The sequence below is a fragment of the Acomys russatus genome, chromosome 25 (assembly GCF_903995435.1).
Source record: "Acomys russatus chromosome 25, mAcoRus1.1, whole genome shotgun sequence".
Lineage (NCBI taxonomy): Eukaryota > Metazoa > Chordata > Mammalia > Rodentia > Muridae > Acomys > Acomys russatus.
Genome location: NC_067161.1, coordinates 9,491,748 through 9,507,913, shown reverse-complemented (window position 1 = coordinate 9,507,913; position 16,166 = coordinate 9,491,748). Strand labels below are relative to the sequence as shown.

Genomic DNA, 16,166 nt, shown 5'->3' with positions numbered 1-16,166 from the left:
ATGACTGTGATGGGCCTAGCAAAAGCCCTGGTACTCAGTGTACGAGATTTGGCAGGCACTGCTTTCCAAATCCTGCGTTGGCCATTCTAGGGAACAGGCCATTTTATAACTATAAAATGGCATGCTTGACGTGGATTCCAGCCTTATGCTTTCGACATTTAGAGCCAAGAGAAAAGAGCGGGCATCCAGTGGGCCAGGGGTCTTTTTCTGGCAAAGGAAGTTGAGTATTGCGTTGGGGACCCTTTTTTGTTCAGGAATGTAGAAACACACACACACATACACACTTTAGTCACCTCGGTGGCTTGCTCAGCTCAAAAACTACTCCATGCAGGCCTTTCACCGACAGAACAGAGGGGAAGGTCCCCCAGCAAGCTTGTTTTTCCCAGGGGTGGCGGGGAAGGGAGAACCATTGTTGTCATCCCCCGTTCACTTGGCTGGAGAATAGACTTAGGATGTTTTAGCAGTCTGGGATGTAACCTGGGAACTGGGCCAGAAGACTGTGTGAAGCAGAGTTGGGCATTTCCATCGCCTGCTCTTACCTGAGGGTCAGGTAAGTTGAGAAACGTCTCGGTTCACATTGCCAGGCTAATGGAGGCATGCTGCATCCTCGGTGGTCTGCAGGCTCTGTGTTCGGACATTTGATCTCTATCACCTGACTCATCACCTGGCACATAGTAGCTGCATGATAGATAAATATTTGTTGAATAAAATTAACCATTTAAAATGTTGATAGTGGAGCTTATTTTCCACAGGGTTTGGACAAACACAGGATATTGCTGGAGGCGCTCTGAAGCACCTGGATTTAAATTCTTAAGAATAAAGTTTAGTGAGGTGTCAACATGGTGAAACACTTCCTGTGTCCAGGCTCCATTTCAGTGAGAATATCAGAGCGCTCAGGACTATGTCCCTCCATGATCAGGGAAGGAATGCAACGTGTGTGTGCGTGCGCGTGCGCTACAAGATCCATGTAACATAGATAACATGAGATTCATATGCATATGAGTGTTTAGAAATTCTTTTTTCTTTTTGGTTTTTTAAGACAGGGTTTCTCTGTGTAGCCTTGGCTGTCCGGGACTCACTTTGTAGACCAGGCTGGCCTTGAACTCACAGCGATCTGCCTGCCTCTGTCTCCCAAGTGCTGGGATTAAAGGCATGTGCCACCACCCCTGGCTTCTTTTTTGATTTTTAAAGACTACACCAGGTTTGGGTATCTTAAGCTCTCTAAGAGCTCACCATATTTTTTTTTTTCTATTTTTGAGACAGGGTTTCTTTGTGTAGCTTTTTGGCTGTCCTGGACTCGCTTTGTAGACCAGGGTGCCCTCGAACTCACAGAGACCCTCTTGCCTTTGCTTCCCGAGTGCTGGGATTAAAGGCGTGCGCCACCGCGCCCGGCACGGTAGAAAAAGTTTATTCTGCCTTACAGTTGTAAGGCATGGTCTGTTGTGTCAGAGGCATCAAGGTGGTGGGAGCTGAAGCAGCTGGTGACATTGCATCCACAATCAGGAAAACAGGGTCAATGGCTACCTCACCTCCATTTTATTTTTCATTTTGTTTTATATTTATTGCATGTTTATGTGGATGTGTAGATGCCATGGTATAAGTGTGGGGCTCAGAGAAAAACCTTTTGGAGTCAGTCCTTGCCTCCCACCGTGTGTGTTCTAGGGGGTCAAACCCAGGCTCAGTGGTCAGCACCTTTACCTGCTGCGCTACCTCAGAGGCCCAGCCATCTCTGTGTCACAGTCCAGGATCCCTTGCTTAAGAAATGCTGATATTCAAGCCATAGGCGGTGTTGCATGCCTGTTATCCCTGCACTTGGGAGGCAGAGGCAGGCAGAGCTCTGTGAGTTTGAGGCCAGTCTGGTTTACAAAGTGAGTCCAGGACAGCCAAGGCTACACAGAGAAACCCTGTCTGGAAAAAACCGAAAGAAAAAAGGAAAAAGAAATGCTGCCTCTCACAGTTAAGACAGGTCTTCCCATAATTAACATGGTCAAGTCAGTCCCTCACAAACATGTCCGAAGACCATCTCCCAGGTAACTGGAGATGCTGTTAGATTGACAATTAACGCTAACCATTACACCATTCATCTGCCGTGTGACTGGAGTAGTCTTCTTGAGTGTGCATTACTTTCTTCTGTAAATTGGGAATGAAAATAGGAAGCAGAGAACCAAGTGAGAGAATATGTGTAGCTCCCTCAGGCAAGATGACATCATATAAAAAGTGTTTGGCCTGACATTGGGTGTGGCCATACATACTTATATTCCCAGCATTATCCTGGGGGTGAGGGGGGGCCGGGGGAGGAAAGGGGCTGTGGTCACAGAGAAGGTGGTGGAATGCTGAGGTGCAAGGTAATTTCCAGTGACTGTCTTCAACTCAGAGTTCAGGAAGCTGTCTCTTCCTCAGGCACAGCCTGTGAGGTAGATGTATTGAAATTGCAACCTTGGTGCAACTCAGGGCCTTGCTTCCATTAGTCCAGGCACACTGCTGTAATAGTCTTAGTGCGGCTGAGTCTTGTGATTCTAAGTATGTTTACAGAGAGTATGGTTTTCTTCCTAGCGGGCTGGGAGTGCTAACTTGCTGGTGTCGTATCAAGTCTGAAGAAATCTGGAAATCTCTTACACAATTACTCTGGCGCTGCATTAGCCAAAGGATAACGATAACCAAAAGCTTGACTCTTCAGGGATGGAGGAGGTTGGTGGCCTGACACACACACACACACACACACACACACACACACACACACACACACACACAAAAAAAAAATTAGGGGTGGATGGTGGAGCTTGTTTTTTGAGAGACAAAGGCAGTCCAGCAGACAGATTCACTTTACACTGTGGCTCTTCGGGTTCAATGAAAGAGGAAAGTGTTTCCCACGCAGGAAACCTAGCTTTTCCTCTAGCTTCTTAGGATCTTATTGGTGCTCCCTAGTTGAACTTTGGAGCGCCCTCTGGTGTCCTGGAGGTTCCCTGCTAGTCTCAACAACATGGTCTCAGGGAGAAGCCTTTTTCTCTGGTCAACCGGCAACATGAGCATGCCCTCCAGTTGGCTAGCCACTCTGTCCATTTGCACTGGCTCCAGGGCGAGCCCTTCATCACTGGAATATTATTATATTCACAAACGTGTATTATAATATGTTCCTCCATCATTCAGCCATTTCGGTCCCCTCCTCACACTCTCTCAGCCTATCAGCTCTTGGTATCTATCCGTTTGCTGTTTCCCTCCTCTCATCACTTGTCCCTCTGCCTTCAGTCACCAAGGCCTATGCTCTTGACCTATCTACAAGGGATGGTGCAAGAAGCCTAGAGGACTTCACATTCAGGTGTATATTTTAGTGTGGACTACAGTGAATTTACCATCTGACACTTCACTTGCTTGTTGGTCTTCCCAGCTGGTCTCCTGGTACAGCAGATTCAAGTTGGGAAGCACTTCTAAGAAACTCAGCTCCTCCTAGGAGCCGGAGAGATGGCTCACCAGTTAAGATGGCTTTTCCAGAGGTCCTCTGTTCAATTCCCAGCAACCACATGGTAGCTCACAACCATCTATAATGACATCTGATGCCCTCTTCTGTCGTGCAGGTATACATGCAGGCAGAGCACTCAGACATTAAATAAATATATCTTTAAAAAAGAAACGAAAAGAAAAGAAACTCCTGGGTCTGGAGAGGGAGTTCAGAGGTTAAGAGCACTGCCTGCTCTCTTCCAAAGGTCCTGAGTTCAATTCCTGTCAACCACATGATGGCTCACAACCATCTAAAATGAGATTTGGTGCCCTCTTCTGGCCTGCAGGTGTTACATGCAGGCAGAGCACTGTATACATGATAAATAAATCTCTAACTCCCGCCCCCCCATCCCCTACCCCCACCCCTCGCCGAAAAAGAAAAGAGACTCCTCATCTGAGAATCATAAAAACACATTCCTAGCATCCTCACAACATGGTGTGTGTGTGTGTGTAAAGCCAGGGCATAGCTTGTAAGTTGTAATATTGCAATCAGTATCCTGATTCTTCTGAACTTGCTTTTAGCAATTACAGTCCGCCCTGCTTTGTGCCTCAGTTTCTCTATGTGTAAACTGGGGAGAAGTATATCTTCTGAAGGTGCTGTAAAATTATGTATCCGTTGTAAACGTCTAGATTAATAGAGATGCTCTGGGTTTGGGGCAAGGTTCAACCAAGTTCTGCATTCTATGAGCTCCGGGCCGCCCCCAGATTCTGGCAGGTAAAAGGTGTTCCCTTTGAGGGCGAGGACAGAAGAACCTTGGGAAGTGGGGAGAGCCACTGTGGAAATATAAACATTTTCAGACCCGATTCACGTGGGAGACTCTGGAGCTTCCGCAAGTGCCTGATTGTCGACAGAAGATGAAGAAGGGACTGAGGCATTCCGGGTTCTACATCCGTCTGGGCCACAGAGGTTAGCATCGCCTGAAGGAGGTACCCGCCGCAGCCTGCTCAGCTTGGTTCTTCCCGCAGTGGCCATTCACGTGAGGCGACATCCTGGGAAGCGTAGTGCGCACGCGCTCGAGGTCCTGCGTGCCGGGGCCCGGCGTGGACTCCATTTCCCCTGGAGCTGCGGGGCGGGGCGGGGCGGGGCGGCAGGCCTAGACCAGGGCGGCCGGGGGCGGGGGCTGTGGAGAGGTGCCGGGGCGGCGGGGGACGCGCGTCGGTGCGGCCTGGACTGGCCCATGTCGGTGTGAGGACGCCGCCGCCGCAGCCGTCACCCCCTCCTCTCCGGCCGGCCTGCAGAGACGCGCACCATGGGCTCCATCCTGAGTCGCCGCATCGTGGGCGTGGAGGACATCGACATTCAGGCCAACTCGGCCTATCGCTACCCCCCGAAGTCCGGTGAGCTTCCGAGGGCGCGGACCGGAACGGGGACGCCGGGAGGCCCGGGGCCCAGACGCGCGAGGCCCTGCCCTGCTGCGGACCCTCCTGCTGTGGCCCTTGCCGGTACCTGTTGAGTCCGAGGCATGGCTGCGGCCCTGGCTATCCCCACTGGCCACAGTTGCACCCAGCGCGGGCCCTTCCTAACTGGTGACCTTGGGCCAATCACTTTATACAGCCTTGTTATGCACCCGGGCTTGGCATCTCTGGGATCAGAGTGCGTTGTGGTGAGGACTGCCTCTCCCCGGGGGTCGCCCGCTTTGGAGGCCTGAAGACCGGCCTGGGATTTTGACAACTCTTTAGGATTTGGGCCCAGGCTTTCCTCCTCGTGTGCGATGACCTAGGGAGATGATCGATAGGGAGGTACTGGGGCTCCGCTGGACGACAGGAAAATGGTTGGAGAGGACCACCGTCCTTCCCTTTCGTTCAGGGCGGAGACACACAGGCAGATTATGGATGGGTGGTAGATGGAGACCGAGTTGGGGACCAACATCAGATGTGGGCTTCCAGAGGAGCCTTGCTCCTATCTGCTTCCGTGTGTGTGTGTGTGTGTGTGTGTGTGTCCCCGTCCAGACTGGCTCAAACTCATTTTGTAGCTGAGGATGACACCGAACACCTGATCCTCTTCCTGTCTCTACCCTTCCAGTGACTTCAGGTGTGCATCACTTTACGCAGTTTTATGAGGTACTGGAGGTGAATGCGGGGCACTGTGCATGTAGTCAAGCATTCTGTTAACTTACTCACATTCCTAGACTCGGCTTTTTTTTTTTTTTTTTTTTTTTGACACAAAAGTCTTGGCTGGCTTGGTGCTGTGTACCTGATTGAGGCAGTTCTCCAGCTTTAGGCTTCTGTTGCCGAGGTTACAGGTGTGTCCCGCTGTTGTTGCCTTGATGATGGACCAGTGTGACTGGACAGAACTTTAGCTACATTTATTTCTACAGTTTCCTGGTGGCTTAGAACATTGGACACGCAAGTGGGCCTTTAGCTCCAATCTTCTGAGCATCCACTTTGGTCTTTGGATGTCTTAAGACCTGTGTGGTCCAGAAGAATCTCCTCTTGCTGAGCATTTCAGGCTGGGCTTCAAGATTTGTTTTGGCCTAAGGACCTGCATTTTAAGCTCATTTTCTCTGGTATGTCATCTGATGTCCACTCAAGTTTGAGAAAGAATTCTGTTCATGTGAGGATCTGGGAACTGTGGGGTGAAAGAACAGGAAACTAACAGTTTTCAGTGAATGGGATGAAATCGCTTGTCAGGGTAGGGAGACCGGCTGCACCTGTGGAGGTTCCCTTGGAGACTTCAGGGGACCAATACCCCTTATCCAAGAGAACAGTTTGTTGGTTGTTACCCTCCACTGAGACTTTCCTTGTTTGTCTTCTGCTGAATGACCTTGGTCAAGTCTGCTTACTTGCACCTCGCTAATTTGTAATGCTCGGAACTATGCTGCACGTGTAAGAATTCTTCTGCAGGTGTTGTTTGGCAGAAGAGTGACAGATACCGGAAAGCTAGCTTCCTGCGACACCTGAGCACTCTTAATGTCCCTTCACTTGGGCGGCTGGATTAAACGATGCAAGGCACGTGCACACTCTACAGGTCCAGGGTAGCAGGCATTTCCGATGGCTCCTCCATCCTGGATGGGGTTTTAGATTCCATCCCAGAACATCAGCTCTGGCTAATTGGTTAGTGCCGGCGCAGCAGGTGAAATCCATTGGCCGCCTGGGCTGGGCTGGGCTGCCATTCCTATATTGCTAAGTTCTGGGCCTGCCCAGGCCAAAGGGTTTTTGTTCGTTTGGTGTGTGTTTGGTGCTGGGCATGGCACCTGGGGGGCACTCCTCTGTGGCACTCTCTCCTGGATATCCATGTAGACCATGTGTCTTTCCCTGTTCTTTTCTCCTTGTCCTTCACTTAACATGGGGTCCTCAAGATCTTGGTGTGTGAACCGGGGATGACAGAAATGCTGAGGGACATTCGCAGGGTGCTCCCACCGAAGTGTTCAGCTTCACAAAACTGCGTTTTCAGGCTTCTGGTTTTTATTGTTGCTGTTGTGATCTTTTGAGCTATGTTCATTTAGGTGGTGCGCACTTTTAGTCCTCGCTCTTGGGAGGCAGAGACAGGAGGAGCTCTGTGAGTTCTAGGCTAGCCTGGTCTACAAGGCTGTGTAGTGAGATGCTGTCTTAAAAAAAGAAATTAGAGCCGGGCGTGGTGGCGCATGCCTTTAATCCCAGCACTCGGGAGGCAGAGGCAGGCGGATCGCTGTGAGTTCGAGGCCAGCCTGGTCCACAAAGTGAGTCCAGGATGGCCATGGCTACACAGAGAAACCCTGTCTCAAAAAACCAAAAAAAAAAAAAAAAAAAAAAAAAAAAAAAAAAAAAAAAGAAATTAGCTGGTTGTGGGGGCACACGCCTTTAATTTCAGCACTTGGGAGGCAGAGGCAGGTGGTTTGTCATGAGCTCAAGGCCAGCCTGGTCTACAAAGCGAGTCCAGGACAGCCAAGGCTACACAGAAAATCCAAAAAAAAAAAAAAAAAAATTTTTTTTTTTTTTAATGTTGTGTCCGTGTGTCATGTGCATGCAGTGCCTGTGGAGCCAGAGGGGGCATTGGATCCTTTGGACAGACAGTGTTACCTGCCATGTCAGCACTGGGAACCGACCTTGGGGTGCTCAAGAGCAACAAGTACTCCTAACTGTTGAGCCATTGTTAGGGCCCAGGCAATTAAAAAAGGAATTTATTAGATGTATTCAGTTTTATTTTGTGTCAGTGCTTTGTCTGTCTGTCTGTGCGGGTACCATGTGAATGCTTGGTGCCCCCAGAGGCTAGGAGAGAGTGTCGGGTCTCTTGGAACTGGAGGGAACTTGTGGTGCAGGGAATTGAACCCAGGTCCTCTGGAAGAACAAGTGCCCTTAGCTGCTATCTCTTCAGCTCCCCAAGTAATGTTTAATATCTTATGCTATCCAGTTAAAATCCCTTAGGGAATTTTATGTGCTGACAACAATGCTGGACTTTATTTCAGTAATATCTGTCCTGCTCTCATCCTGTGTATTTTACCCCTAACAGTGTTGTTGAGGGATAGATAGTTTGTGCACCATGTAACTGACCCATTGTGAATGTGAACGGAGTTTTAGTAAACGGGTAGAATTGTGCGACCACCACACTTGTAACCTTTCTCTCCCCAAAGTCGCTTTGTGTCTGCTTGTAGTCAGTTTTAGCAGCATAATCAGTGTACGGTTTCCTGTCTTTGCAACATTCCTTTTCTGGACATTTCACATAAATGGAATTATTTAATCTAGAGGTGTTGTATGTGCAGCTGGCTTCTTTCGCTGAACATAATGATTTTAGTTTTTGGAGACTACTGTTGTCAAGTTAGCTTGGAGTTGGCTGTGTGTCTCGCGCTGACTAGAACTCAGGCTCCTCCTCGGTCAGTCGCTCCCCTTGAAGCAACAACCCCGTGTGTTTAACATTTTAGGTTCCCCTGAAGCGTATCTGTGACATGTCCATGCCATCCACAACCACGTCCTTTTGTTGGCCTCAAGTTCTCTTTGTGGACAAGGCTAGCCTCGAACTTCACAAAGACCTGCCTGCCCTTGCTTTCTAGGTGCTGAGATTAATTTAATTTTATGTGTATGGGTATTTTGTCTAGATTCATGTGAGTGTGCCACATGCCTGCCTTGTGCCTGGTGCCTGGGGGCGCAGATCCCCTGGGTCTGGAGTTAGGGATTGTTGTGAGCTGTCATGTGGTCCTCTGTAAGAGCAGAGCTTGGCTCTTAACTGCTGAGCTATTTCTCTGGCTCACTGGTTTGATGTTTTGTTTTAGTTCTCCCTGACTGGCCTGTCTCTCATGGGCAGCCTCTTGCTTCAACTTTTCTCGTGCTGGGACTACAGGTGGGGGCCACCACACCTGGCTCAGCTTAACAGGTTTTAATGCAAATCATGCTTTTGGGGTAATATTTAAGAAATCTTTGCCCAGCCTAAGGTCAGAGATTCTCTCTATTTTTGGGGTGGTGGTGGCAGATGTGTCCATGCCAGTATGTGTACTTATGAATGTGTGGGGTTTCCAACCTTGCCTTCCTCGTTTGCTCTCTGTCTCGTATACCAGTTGAGGCAAGCTCTCTCACTTGAACCGAGAGTTGGCCACATTTGCGGACTCTAGCCAGTCAGCTTGCTCTGGCAGACCCTGAGTGTGCCTCCTGAGGTTGGAGTTACAGGCGGGTCACTGTGCTCTGCCAGCACTTACGCTCTTTACGCCCTTCACCCGCTGAGCCATTTGCCAGTCCTCTCCTAGTTTTTTCTGGTTTGAGTGTGAGAAAAAAAGAACACACTGCAAGTTGGTTCTTTATGTACACTGTGTAGGTCCTGGGGATTGAACTCAGGTCATCCGACGTAGTGGCAATGTTGCCATGCCTTCATTTCACCTGAAGACCACCCTCTGTAAGCACTGCTTTTTATTTGGGGTTCATTAATGCCGATATCTCCCAATCCCCCACCTTACCCTAAGTAGGAGAGCAAGAAGGTTAGAAGGGCCAGGGCACGTAGACCTCGTTAGACTTAGAGTCGTCAGGGTCTTTGGGAAAATACCAATCTCAGTCATCGGGATAGTCAGCCGTCCAGCAGAACCAGACAGCGAGCAGCCTTCTTATTTCTCTGTCCTGCTCGCTGAAGCCTGCCCCCTACCCCAGAGTCTCTTGAAGTGTCCTCTTGTTCTCTCACATTTCTTCCCCCCCCCCGCCCCTCCCCCTCGGTATTTACACCCTCTCAGAGTTAAACTAACTGTAGCTGGCAATGACCACGTCCCTCTTTGAGCCTCATGAGGCTGCTGTCAGCTGTGGACAAAACTAAAAGCGTCGCCCATGGACATGATGAATCTAGCTCTTTCAACTGTATGCGTATTTTCACCTGAGGTCGGCCCTGGGACCCGGGTTAGAGGCATGTGCTGCTATGTCTGGCTCTGCATCTATTTAAATCTTTAAAACTTTTCTCAGCCGAGGCCAGGTATGGTGATCCGTAGCTGACACAGGAGGGTTGCCACAAGTCTGAGGCCAACCTCAGATTCACGGTGAGATTCAGGCTAGTCTGGGTTACATGATAAGACCCTGTCTCCCCTTCCACCCCCTGAAAAATCTTACTCTTTTGGTTTTTCAAGAGAGGGTTTCTCTGTGTAGCTCTGACTGTCCTGGAGTTCACTCTAGACAAGGCTGGCCTCAAACTCAGAGATCCGCCTGCTTCTGCCTCTGGAGTACTGGGATTACTGGTTTGCCCTGCTGCCTGTAATCCCAGCTGCTGCCACCACAACTACCACCCAGCAAAAATCTTACTCTTTAGTGCTTTTTTTTTTAACGGTAACTTTAAAAATAAATGGTACTGGCTTCTCTGGTCCGGGGATGATAAAGGTCCTTTGTTTACAACTTAATTTTAATGAAAATACTAGTTGCAGTTAAGTACTTAAGTAATAACAACGTTTGCAGCTTGGGGAAACACTGGTCCTGTCACGTGGCCACAATTGTCTGAGGACACTGAGGCCCAGTGATTCAGTCAGGGTCACATGGAGAGCTGACGCCAGGACCCCTCGATTCCCAGCCTTGTTATGCTTCTGGCCTGTCTTAGGGTGTCTTTTGATATGTTGAAACACCATGACCCAAAGTAGGATGGGGAGGAATGGGTTTATTCGGCTTACATTTCCACATCATAGCCTGCCACTGAAGGAGGTCAGGACAGCAACTCAAAGTGGACCAGAACCTGGAGGCAGGAGCTGATGCCGAGGCCATGGAGGGTGCTGCTCCTGAGTTGCTCCTCGTGGCTTGCTCAGCCTGCTTTCTTTTCTGTTTTGTTTTTGTTTGTTTGTTTTTTCAAGACAGGGTTTCCTGGACACTCTGTAGAACATCTGGCCTTGAACTCACAGAGATCCTCCTGCCTCTGCCTCCTGAGCAGTAGTTAAAGGAGTGCGCCGCCACTGCCTGGCTCAGCCTGCTTTCCTATAGAACCCAGGACCACCACCTCAGGGATGGCACCACCCATAATGGGCTGAGCCCGCCCCCATCTATTACTAATTAAGAAATGCCCTATAGGCTCATCTACAGCCTGATCCATGTAGGCACTTTCTTAATTGGGGTTCCTTCTTTTCAGATGATTTTAGTGTGTGTCAAATTGACATAAGACTGTCTAGTACAGTCTGCGTGTAAGGAACCTGGTCGCCACAGCACACCAGCCTGAGGCACTACAGCTCTTTTTGGCAGGTTCCCTCTGATTTAGCATTTTGTATACAGAGTGACCAGGCCAGGTTTACAGATCTGTGCGCTTGCTGGAATCCACCTGTGTGCCCTTTCTGCTATGGGGTGAGGAGAACAGGGTGACAAGTCAGTCCTACTGTGTGTCCCTGGATGCCCACCTGCTTTCCTTTTCAGGAAGTGAGTCACGCAGCAACTCAGCTGAGGGTGCCCAAGACTGGGAATTTTTATGCTTAAGTGGAAAGTGTGGGGTCTTTGGGACACAGGGATCCCTCTGGTGTCTCTGAAACCCCAGTACTTAGGTCATTGTAGTGACAGTAGCTGTGAGGACTGTGCCGAGTTCACGTGCCTGCCTGCTTGCCTGAAGCCTCACTATAGCTTGTAGATGTAGTCACAGCACTTGCTTGTTTCCTCCCATAGCTGGCATGTTTCCAGGCTTAGGGCCAAAGTAGTTGTGAAGTCATTATAGCCACACACTTAAATGACTGGCATGTGGAGGTGACTCCCTTGCCCTACTATTTGAAGAAACCACAATATATCAGGTCACCCAAAAGAAGCAGTGGAGGAGGGGTAGGGGTGAAGGGTCAGGCCCGTGATCTATCGTCTTCTGGTGGTATGAGACTTCCATTCATCTCACTGGCTGAGTAGCTTCCGTGGTCTGGGTAGCCTGCATTCTCTTTCCCTGTCTCTATTTACCTAGTGAAGGTGATCCTTTTTTTCTTCAGATGTGGGCCGAGGCCTCTGTAAGAGGCATAAAGCCTAGCTGAGTGTGGTGGCGCACACCTTTAAGCCCAGAACTCAGGAGGCAGGGGCAGGTGGATCTCTAAGTTCAAGGCCAGCCTGGTCTACAAAGTGAGTCCAGGACAGCCAGGGCTACACAGAGAAACCCTGTCTCAGACCGTCCCTCCGCCCCGCCAAAAAAAAGAGGCAGAAGCCAAGAGCTCTGCCACTTCGACTGGGATGTATGTAGTTAGCTGAGAGCGCTTGCCTACCTTGTATGAGGCCCTGAGTTTCATCCCGAATTTTTTACCCCTCCTCCGCAAAAAAAGTATAACAGCTAAGGCAAAGTGTTGCCCGGTTCTTTGGGTGCCTGAAGCAGGAAGCTTGAGCCCATAGATTTGAGATTAGCCTGGACACATATTGAGACTCCTGTCTCACATAAACAGGAAAGGGATCTGTCCCCATGGGTGAGCCCCTCTCTTGTCTGAGGTAGTCAAGACTGAGAGTGCATTACTTCTTGGAGGTCAGCAGGGCCTGGCTCAGACTGGCACTCAGACTCAGGCTGTGCAAACAAAGTTCTGGAATTGCTGATTGCTCTGGGGTGAGTTGATGCCATTGTTCCTAAGTTAGTCTCTGCTTCTCTCTGGGTCTGTGTTTCCTTGTCTGCAGTGGGAACCAGGCTCTGATATCTGTCTTGGAGGTCTTGAAGCTTGGTTGGGAGGAAAAGCCCTGCACTGCTTTATGGCTTCTAGTGAGGCTGCCAGTGTGGCCTGGCCTGGCTCTAGGATCTGGAAGGCTCCAGATCCAGCTCCTCCGTGTGGCCACAGCTGAGCTGGAGGCCTGTGGTGGCCAATGCCATCCAGTGTCTGACTACAAAGATGACTTCTGGGCTTTTCTTCCCTGCCTGGCTATTTCAGAAACCAGATACAAGGAGATCAGTTATATGGAACCTCTAGGAAGGTCCTGCACGCTTGGGTCCATGAATGGGTCTTTTGTACTGTACGGACCTACCTCCCAGGGTGAATGAGGTTTTTTTGAGGGGCTGAGTGGGAGGTGTTCTCTTCTCTCTTCTCACAGTTTGGGAGCCACTTTGTTTTTACTGCTCCTGCTACAAATATGCCAAGGAGTTGCTGGTCAGTCTTGTCTTCCTCGCTCCAGTCTTCCTCTGTGGGAGCCACCAGCCAAACTGGTCAGAAGAGCACTGGCTTAGGAGTTTGGGAACAGAGATCTTTAGAGCCATGCCAGCATCTTACTCTGGGTCCGTGAAAGGTTGCTTGGCTGCTGTAACCCATGTTGGCACTCCTGCTCGGGCAGAAAGGTGTCCTGGGACGTGGGAGCCCAGGAACCACACACCTCTGAGGGGGGAAGAAGTCCCAGTGGGAGGGCATCCTGAGACACGGGGAGGCTCAGGAACCACACACCTCTGAGGGGGGAAGAAGTCCCAGTGGGAGGGCATCCTGAGACACGGGGAGGCTCAGGAACCACACACCTCTGAGGAGGGGATAAGAAATCCCAATGGGAGGGCATCCTGAGACACGGGGGCAGCAGGGGCCAGGAACCACACAGCTCTGAGGGGAAGCCTCCTCAGCAGAGGTGTTGCAGCTCCCAGGGGAGGGTGTCCCCAGCTGAGCTGACAGCCCAGGAGCCTCAGCCCTGCTCCACTTCTCTTCACTGTTTCTTGGCTTCTTCCAATGAGTGAACCACACCAGCAGCAAATGTCATAAAAGAGATTTATTGGGAAGGCCCAGGATGTGGAGGGATGAATATATATATATAATCTTTTTTAAAAATTCTTGCTGGATGGTGGTGGAACATCCGTTTAGTTGGGCTCCCCCTGCCCCTGGTCTGGGGACTCCTCTCCTCTCCCACCCACCAGGACCATGAGCCCAGAAGTTTCAAGTGTATGCTCAGATTTTTCCCTAAAGTCCTTAACTTTACCTCTTCTGCCCCTGATCTGTATCCATGCCAGCAGATTTCCAATCAACTGCCCACCACATGCCAGTCTCAGGCGTTCCTTCAGAAGTGCCATCCCAGATCGCTCCAGAGCTGCCTGCAGAACCCTCAGTACCTGGGCAGGGAGAAAATAAATGTCCCCTAGCCTGCACTCCTCTCTCCTTCCCCAGCCCTTAATCCCAGCACTCAGGAGGCAGATGAGTTCCAGGGCAGCTTGGTCTACATAATGAGTGTCAGGACAGCCAAAACTACATAGTGAGATCATGTTTAACAAACAAACAAACAAACAAACAAAATTTAAACCATAAACTGTGCCGGGCGGTGGTGGCGCACGCCTTTAATCCCAGCGCTCAGGAGGCAGAGGCAGGTGGATTGCTGTGAGTTCAAGGCCAACGTGGTCTACAAAGTGAGTCCAGGATAGTCAAGGCTACACAGAGAAACCCTGTCTTGAAAAACAGAAAACAAAACAAACAAACAAACAAAAAAACCCCATATAACTCCATAGGGAGACTGGAAACGTTGATGATTTTTTTTTTTTTAAAGATTTCATTTATTTATTATGTATACAGTGTTCTGTCTGCATGTACGGAGGGCACCAGATCTCATTACAGATGGTTGTGAGCCACCATGTGGTTGCTGGGAATTGAACTCAGGACCTTTGGAAGAGCAGACAGTGCTCTTAACCTCTGAGCCATCTCTCCAGCTTGTTTATTTGTTTATTTGTTTTTTCCAGGCAGGGTTTCTCTGTGTAGCCCTTTCTGTCTGGAACAAACTCAGTCTATAGACCAGACTGGCCTTGAACTCAGAGATCTGTCTGCCTCTGCCTCAGGAGTGCTGGAATTAAAGATGTGCATCACCACTGCCCACAAATGCTGTTGTCTTTTTAGTCTAAAAGGAAATATGATGTCCTAGTTAGGGTTTCTATTGCTGCAGCAAAACACTATGATCAAAAACCAAGTTAAAGAGGAAAGAGTCTTGCTTCCCCCTGCCTTGCTCAGCTCGCTTTCTGATGGACCCCAGGACTGCTAACCCAGTGTGGCATTACCCACAGTGGGCTGTGTCCTCCTCCGTCGCTAACTAATTGAGAAAATGCTTTACAGCTGGACCTCATGGAGGCATTTCCTCAGCTGAAGCTCCTTCCTCTCTGGTAACTTTAGCTTGTGTGTTCGAGGTCAGCCGGATCTACAAAGAGAGTCCAGGACAGCCAGTGTGACATAGAGAAACCCTGTCTCAAAAAAGGGGTGGTGGTGCTGGAGAGATGGCTCAGAGTCAGAGGTTAAGAGCACTGACCGCTCTTCCAAAGATCCTGAGTTCAATACCCAGCAACCACATGGTGGCGCACAGCCATCTACAATGTGATCTGATGTCTTCTTCTGGCCTACAGGTGTACATGCAGGCAGAGCACTGTATACATAATAAATAAATAAATCTTTTAAAAGAGACACACACACACACACACACACACACACACACACACACACACTTTTGGAAGTGTAGCGCAGAGAGAGTATAGATACACGGGCTCTGGGGAGCGCCTGTTCGGGCCGTGCCAGAGGTGGCTGCCGTGTGACAGAATCTGAAGCTGGAGTGTGCAGGTTTTGGCCACTGAGCTGTAATGAGCCAGTAAGACAGCGAGGCTTTCATAAGATCTCAGTGCGAGGAGGAAGAGAGAAAGGCTCATATAAGGCCCAGGAGGGACACAGTCGGGGTCAGCCCGAGGATTCCATTAGGACGTAAGGAAGCTGTGGGACTGTGGCTCCTAGGGAGTCAAGGACGCTCCAGGAAAGGAGCTGAGAGCATAGGGACAGAGTGAGCTAAGTGTTGTGGTGACAAGCATTTCAATCTGGGTCCATCCCCAGCAGTCTGAGAGACTTGTCAGAGAGGAATGTCCCAAATCACAGGGGAGAGGTGTCCCTTTCCACATGACAGGGACCCAGTGGGGCAAAAGGATCTCTTTGATACACTGGTGTGGTTTTTGTAGTAGTCAAAGCAGGCAGCCTCAGGGGGACACTTACCCAACAGAGGAATGAGCTGAATGGTTAGAGCAGGTAGAGGAGTTAACCGCTGGAGAGGCTGGGAGAGGCTTTTGGAGAAAGGAGATTTTTCCAATAGAGGGAGTCATAATAGAGAGATGCCCATGAAAGCATGGAAGGCCAGCGAGGTGGAGAGATGACCAGGCTCTAGGAGCCAGAGACACACTTCACTAGTAGCAGAGGAGAGACACATGCTTAGAGCAAGTGGAGGGAGGAAGTGGCCGAAGAGGCAGACTTTAGAATTTAGAGTAAATTTGGTGGATGGCAGAAACAAATGATCCATACCTGCCTGTGGAGAGTCAAGTTAGCAACTGTTTTTGGTTAGAAGAGAGGCCGAGCCCCTTGGATGTAGGCTCATACATGCCTCTCCTG

At 49.8% G+C, this 16,166-nt stretch overlaps 1 protein-coding gene across 8 annotated transcripts in view; it reads left to right on the top strand.

The window, feature by feature from the left end:
• Window positions 1–4,643: 4,643 nt before the first annotated feature.
• Mgrn1 (mahogunin ring finger 1) overlaps window positions 4,644–16,166 on the top strand; it is a 51,074-nt gene continuing 39,551 nt past the window's right edge. For all 8 annotated transcript variants that reach the window (XM_051168437.1, XM_051168441.1, XM_051168435.1 and 5 more), the window contains exon 1: window positions 4,644–4,833. In XM_051168437.1, the coding sequence (XP_051024394.1) occupies window positions 4,746–4,833 (88 nt within the window). In that variant the 5' untranslated portion in view covers window positions 4,644–4,745. The remainder of the gene's footprint in view (window positions 4,834–16,166) is intronic.